This window comes from Lolium rigidum, chromosome 6 (genome assembly GCF_022539505.1).
Source record: "Lolium rigidum isolate FL_2022 chromosome 6, APGP_CSIRO_Lrig_0.1, whole genome shotgun sequence".
Classification (NCBI taxonomy): domain Eukaryota; kingdom Viridiplantae; phylum Streptophyta; class Magnoliopsida; order Poales; family Poaceae; genus Lolium; species Lolium rigidum.
The window spans coordinates 29,147,457-29,154,876 of NC_061513.1; the positions used below are offsets into that span (position 1 = coordinate 29,147,457).

At 42.6% G+C, this 7,420-nt stretch overlaps 1 protein-coding gene across 1 annotated transcript; it reads right to left on the reverse strand.

The window, feature by feature from the left end:
* Nucleotides 1-3,457: 3,457 nt before the first annotated feature.
* On the reverse strand, nucleotides 3,458-4,307 carry LOC124666671. The gene is made up of 2 exons (XM_047204007.1): nucleotides 4,011-4,307; nucleotides 3,458-3,740 (listed from the first exon to the last, which is right to left on the reverse strand). The coding sequence occupies exons 1-2, from the start codon at nucleotides 4,272-4,274 to the stop codon at nucleotides 3,561-3,563; spliced, it is 444 nt and encodes a 147-aa protein (XP_047059963.1). The 5' UTR covers nucleotides 4,275-4,307; the 3' UTR covers nucleotides 3,458-3,560.
* Between the last annotated feature and the right edge of the window lie 3,113 nt (nucleotides 4,308-7,420).

A 7,420-nucleotide genomic window follows, 5' to 3' on the forward strand; every position in this document is an offset into this window, starting at 1 on the left:
GGCCTCGACGAGATCTTCAAAACTAGTGGCCATGTTGATATGTTCTGGCAGTAAACTTTGTGAGCTAAAAGTTATCAACCATTTTGTAGTATGTGATTTAACAATGGTACATATAAAAAATTTCCAACCCCAAAGTTTAATTTAATTTAAATATTTTTGTTACTTTATTAGCTCACAAGTTATCAACCCACTAGTACATAAATTGCGGTGTTGTTCACCCGTGGTTATCGACTTCAACAACTTACGGAGGTTGGTTGTATCGGTTACTTTTTGGAGTTTAGAAGTTACTAAACTACGAAATATATGAGCTACCGGGTTAAACTTCATATTAATACCTTGGTGAAAATACGTGGATACCATGTGGTGACTAGCTATTTAAAAACCTTTGGTAACTTCATATTGATCAAAGTGTGTAGAATTCTCAACACCATAACAAGGAAAAAAGAACATAGTTCATGGTTCCTCTTCACTTGATACCTTGATAACTACATTGTAATTATTGTGGTAACTATTTACTGAACACTTAGATAACTACATCAACACACATCTTGGTAACAACATTGATATTGTATTGATGACTAGTTAGAACCTTTTGATAAGTACATCATTTGATGATTATTTAGTAAATACCTTGGTAACTACATCACCTTGTTGTTGAATAGTCACTAAACACATTGGTATATATAGACACAGTGTTCGTAACTATTTAGTGAGCACATAGGTAAATATATTTTCACTATGTTGGTGACTAGTTACTGAACACATTGTTAACTACATTAGCACCATGTTGGTGACTAGTTACTGAACACTTCTGTAACTACATCAAAACCATGTTGATGACTAGTTAATCAATACCTTCGGATTTACATAATCACTGTGTTGGTAACTATTCACGAGGAACGGAGGATATGTGGGCATGCCTTTACGAGAAGAATTGGATGCTCTTGCCGAGATTAATGTATCGTGTCCTTGTTGATACAACCAAACGAAGAGATGGCTGTCTTGAGGCCAGACAGGCTAGATCTGACTTCGATTGGGAGGGAAGAATGTGGCAACGACTTCGGAAGGTATAGGTGCCCTCGAAACTCTGTGTCTTTCTTTGGCGACTCGCACGACATTCTCTACCTACGAGTGCTATCCGTAACCACCACCACATGGCCGAGACCAGCTATTGCTCTATCTGCGGTGGCTGACTCATGGATACACTCTCTTATTAATTTTGCAGTTGCAAGGTGTGTTTAGGATTTAGCTAATGAAGAAGTTACTGAACACCTTGAACCTCTCTAGTCCCCTGCTGCTTCTCTCTTCGCTCTAAAACTTTTGTAATGACCCCAGGTTCTTTATTTCTATAAAGTTGTTCAGGCTGGCGTAAGCCCGCCATAGACCCGATAAAAAAAAAGTTACTGAACACATTTGTAGATCAGAAGAGGCATCATCAAAGCAGTGATTGTTCCTTATGATGGAGTCTCCATCTAAAGAAGATTATGTGAAACTGATAGTTACTCTTTAGGTGATATGGTATGTGAGGATGAAGATTATCCATGATGGAGAGTTCCAATTTCCACTCTCTACTCACCTTTTTTATGGAGAATTACTTTCGGGATCTCTCAATTAGGAAAAACCGAGTTACTTGGGAGAAAATCTTACAATACGTGTTCAACCAAAGTGAACCCCTCCGCCCTCTGGAGACGAAGTTATACGTGGATGTTGCGGTCTCAAAATCAAGCAACGCCAGTGCCATAGGGCGATCTGCGGAAATGGGTGATGGCTCATCTGTGGGAGCGCCCACCATCTTAGGGTATTTCGGACCAAGCTATTCTAGAGGCGATGACATCTCGCGAAGCACTGTCACTCGCTGAGGGCTATATCATGTGCTGGTGCCCTCTGACTGCCTAGTGGTCATCATCAACGAAATTATGCACTCTTATGCTAATAGCTACAACATAATTTTACGAGAAATTGAAGTCTATAACAGCTAGATTTCAGAATGTTTTCTTTGTCCATAAACATGGGGCTTCAAATTCAGAAGCTCACAAATTAGCTCGGTTCAGTATTTCTAGCAGTATTGGACTCCTGATTTGGCTCCTCCAGCCCCCGATGGGCTTTGTATCCATTTGAACATTGTTGAGCAATAAAGAGCCACTGGTTCTAAAAGAAAAAATAGAACAGCAACATCTACTATATCGATCAAGAAATATGACTAAGTATTACCTGCGGCCTCCTCTAATACAAAACCAAACAGAAACTACCTAAGATAACTTCACATACATTTCAAGTTTCAATCATGATCCAATTTCAAAAGAAAAGAGAAATTAATAACACGAGATGCTTAACAATTTATACTGCTGTAGTACATGTCGAAGCATACTAGATAGATGTGATCAGAGTATCAGACCACCGATGGAAGCAAGACAATAGCAGCAACACATCAATGAACGAAAACTGAGAAATCAGTCGACGACCTCACCATCGTAGTCGTGCTCCTCCGAGCCGGACAAACCTTCAATGTCCACGTACTCATCCTCGTCCCTGGGCGTATCCAGCGCACGTCCACCTAGCTGCTCGCCGCAACCTTCGACGCCGTGCGTCGTCGGCGGGTCGACCACCTCGGGACCTTCCTCCAGCAGCACGCCATCCTCCTCCCAGTCGTCCTCCTCCGATTCGTCGTCGCTGAAAAAGACCACCTCAGAGTCGGACACAGCCGCAGCTCCTACTCTGTGAGAATAGGGATTCAGGGAGCCTGTTCCCGGTACCAGAACAAAAACAGCCTCACCGAAGGTCTTGCTGACAACGCCGTTGGCGACGACCTCTCCGTCAGCTGCCTCCAAAGCCTCGCCGCGTTCGCGCTTTCTCGTGTGGCAGGCTGCCATTGATCTACGTGCGCGACCGATGCTGACCAAGATCTCTGGCGCGTGTGGTTAACGAGGCTAGCTTAACTGCAAGGATTTAGTTTCTTCCTTGGGTTTGTGGTTATGCAAACAAGAGGGGAACTTATAGGAAACCAGACCAATAATCCCAGTAGCACATTGCACGCAGGTTGTCCGACTTGGATTAAGTTCGAAGAAATCCCGATTTAGACAGCCGATATCTAGCTTTTGTGCGTTTGGCATCTATACATCATGTATGCATGATCATTATCTAAAGCACGGTTACAAAGAGGTACCAAAAGGCATCAGCTGTTTTTTTTTTAGAAACACAATACAAACGTAGGCGCTCACATACACGCGCATACACTCATCCCTATGAACGTACACACGCACACCCTACTCCTATGAGCACCTCCGAAATACTGAGCCGGTAGATTGGATCTTGAAATTAACGAAGTCATCACAGACGGTTCTGAAAGAATACAGGTCGATGACCGGATTCCCAGGAAGCTCAACACTAACAGTTTTGTACCCTACTCTTCACATCTCCTTCATGAAAGAGATACAGGAGTAATAGCAACGTGTAGTACTTCAGCAGCATTGGCCATATATTCCATTGCAAACTCGCATACTTTGTCGATCAAACTGAAGCTGTAGCATTTTGGAAACATTTCTGAACACATGTACCTCTAGCTAATATACCTCCCTCTTCGGCCTGTTCCTGGTGCGCGTTGCAGCGGCAGGAACAAGAACTTGCTCCTTCTCCACCGCTGGTTGCACGACGTCCTCTCCATCAACGGCGTACACCCTTCCATCGTCTTCAGCTTCCTCAGAAGCCTCGTTCTCTTCCAATATCGCCTCATTCATCTCCATCTGCACACACGTAGAAGCATACATGCTATTCAATTCACACATCTTGTGCCAATAAAAATGGTACATGATAGATGATATTCTGCAGCTATTGTAGCAATAATCTTGTCGATTGTCACGAGCTAACCGAGAAGTGAAAACGTATCATTTGGCAAGTTCGTATCGAACAGCTAGATGTTATAGCATGCCATCTGGAAATTAGTATCTTACTACTGATACTGTAGTAGAAACGAGAATTTATTCAGAATGCTTGGGGAGAGGAGCAGTATGTACCTCCCGCAGGAACCGCTCGTCGAGGTCGTCGGCGACGCGAGCGGCGACCACGAGGGTGCCAATGAAGAGGGAGGCCGGCAGCAGGAAGGCGAGGATGAGCACGTTGGTGCTCGGTGGCCCGCCGGCCCGCACCACCATGGACCGGCGCCGGCGGCCGCGCCCGACCGGCCTGACCGTGGCACGTATAGGTCGGCCCGAATACGGCGCCGAGCTTGCGCCGAGACGCGGCTGGATGGACAGAGCGGCGAGGGCTCGAGAAGCCATGGGTGGTGGAGAGGCTCAGCTGCCTGCGTGAGCACAGCGCGCGAGAGACAGGAGATAGGACGATGGCGTTTGTCTTATCCATTCTTTCTATTTGCCACGTCGCTCTGATTAATTGTAGCCATCCGATGGTACAAAGTTTTTTTTGTTCGATCTATCACGCATGGAGGCAGATTATTTTGCCAGAATCATCGATATGAACATTTGAATATATATTTTTTATTGCGAAAATTCCACCAAACTATTAATGATCATCAACAGTAATATAAATAGCTCAAAAATTATAAAAAATAAAAAATTGGTAATCGGACAAACTAGCGACGACTAGAGACACTAGCACGAGCCGAAGGTGTACCGCCATCCTCGCGCATCCATCACCGGATACAGGCAAAGAGTGTCGTACTAGATCTTATTGTAATAGGCAAACGAGAAGTCGTGGTGCTAAGACCCCAAATAAGCAGCGCAGAATAGTAGCAACCATCACCAATCATAACAATCGTAGATCGGAAAAGAATGGCATGAAACTACATGAACGAACACGAAACTGATCGAATCCCATGAGATATGATGGGCATACGACTCCACACGCCCTCCGCCAACTCTAAATGCAGCATCGAAGCGCGGATAGGGCAGGGAGGACCTTATTCTGACTTCACGATGTAGCCACCGTCTCACCATCCAGAAAAAGATAGTAAAAAGAAGCGTAAATTCCCCCCAAGAGAGAGGATGTGATCTACCACACCTCCAAGGCCCCAAGGGCACCGGTGGCCTAGCGGGACCTCGGTAGCATTGTTGATGAGGAATGGAACCCTATATGGGTTTTGTGGCCGCCGTTTCTCACCTCCTGGCTTGTATGGTTTGGGTTCCCTCAGATTGATTATTTATTTTGAACATTTCAATATTGAGATTTGAAAATAACAACTATCAATATTTATCAAAACATAGTGATTTCTAGGTTTGGAAATCCTCGTTAGTTCGTTTCAATTATTGAGGCACGGTATCATGACCTATAACTAACCTAAGATAGATATTGTTTTAGAAAAGAGAACTGCTATGCGTACAATAATTCCTGCACAATTTTTGTCTGATGTTGTGTACGACGTTGTGTGTTAGAACGATATACGTCATAGAATCCTACAATGAGCGGCTGCGTCGCTAGAGTGAGCGGACGGCGTTGTGTCCGCATCATATGTGGACCGTACTAGAAACCTCCTATGTATAGCAAGATTTATATATTTTCTTGTTTAGCAAACATTCCAACTTTACTTATAAATAACACTTAACAAGTGCAGTAATCAAACCAAGTAAACAACAATTAAAACCAAGAATAGAGATGCAAGATAAACTTATAGTTTCACATAAAATTGTTTCTTACTATAGTCAACTTTACCTTCCTCTTTTATATCTCAACTTTCGACTATAATTGTTTATGTGAAAATTGTTGAACCATGGTTTTTATTAAGAGAAAGACCAAAACTATTGGGACTCTCAAATTCAAACAAAAATCATGTCTATTTTGGTGGACTCAATTGTGAAGGCACATTCCTATAGAGCTTGAATGGTTTACAATATTAGAATCCATATAATATTTTTTGTGGTCTACTTTGCATGTAATAAGGAAGCTTTCCATTTTTATAATCTCGTCAAAAATTATTATTTCTATAGTAGTTATGCCACCATATCTTATAGAAAATTTCATGTTTTTTTCATGTGGTATAAACAAATAATTGTTGTTGCAAACTCATGCGTTTTGAATTCATAAAGGATTCAGCACCGGATAACAACATAATTTTAACTAACTTGTATTCATGCTTATTAGAACCAACCAATTGGACTCTTTTTTCTAGGCAAAGGAGAAGGACTGTGGTGTTGGATTTGAAGCTTGTGAGTCCATTCGGTGATAACGGATTTGTGAAGATGTGTCTTAATGAAGCTATCCCATAGCCGTATAGGAGGGAGCAAATTATGAGTCCTCACAAAGGAATGATCAAGTGAGGCATTCCGCTTGAATGAAGCACGGAGCATCATCATCAAGATCAAGTGGGATGTGCAAGGTAAAGGTATGCCCTTGCTAGGTTTTCCTTTAACCAGTCTCAAGGTGGTTGTTTGGGAGATCGGGTTATAGGATAGATAGCTGCATTATCAAAAGAGGCTTATTTTGGTTGGACAACTTGATCACATCGTCTTAGAGAGTTCAATCATTTGCATACTTCGCATCCCCTAATTATTATTGCTTCTTGGTGTTTTTCTGCGTGAGGTTCTTAAGCTTATTGAGCCCAAGTTCATCGAAAACGGAATACGTATGCATCTTCTATTGCGTTTCCGAGGTTGGACGTTTTTATCAGTTCTTAATTTAGAAAAGTTTCTCTTCTAAAATTTTGTGAAGGTTCTATTTGCCGTTATCTTTAAACAAAATTGGTTTCATATTCATCGGAGTTCGGGAACTTTGCGAAAGTTTATTTCATACGAGAAAACTGAAGTTTTAGGGGTTCTGGCGAAATCGACTAGAAAATGGCAGCCCAAATTCTTTGGTGCCGCCGGATTTCTCATGTATGTGCCGATGAATGGCACATCAGAGAGCGGTTTCGGAAAAACCGAAATAATTCTGGCCTGTCGGATTGAAACCGATGTGCCGGTCTTGAACTAGCCCAACCTTGTGCGTTGGTAGAAAACTGGCAAGGGTTCACAAAGTGTTCTCAGGTGTTTGTTATCTAATTTTCAACACAATCAACACAAACTCGTTGTTGTTCAACTTGTAATGAAAAAACGGGTTCACAAAGTGTTCTCAGGTGTTTGTTATCTAATTTTCACAAGTAATACAAATCGAAGAGTATCCCCACCGAATTTCTCTCGCGCCAAGATCATTCTCGGGGAGTTTGCGCCAAAAGTCACAGTTGAGGTAGTATCTTCCCTTTGGGACCTTTCCAAATAGCGAGTCTGGCATGGCATAGTTAAGAGTTGGCAGCACTGCTTACGTAGCATCACATCGATAAATAAAGTTATGTGGAGGAAGCCCACCCCACCAAGCGATTTTTGGTTGATAACCAGTCGCACGATCATCGATCGGTGCATTTTCTTACAACCTTTTCCTTCCCACCAAGCATTGGACAACATACTCACATATGATCACGTGGAAATGGGAAGCTCAA

Bases quoted from the DNA above. Each gene is read 5' to 3' on its own strand.
- LOC124666671 (XM_047204007.1), bottom strand. From the start codon at position 4,274: ATGGCTTCTCGAGCCCTCGCCGCTCTGTCCATCCAGCCGCGTCTCGGC. The intron at 3,741-4,010 runs GTACATACTGCT...ACGTGTGTGCAG, and splicing joins ACGAGCGGTTCCTGCGGGAG to ATGGAGATGAATGAGGCGAT.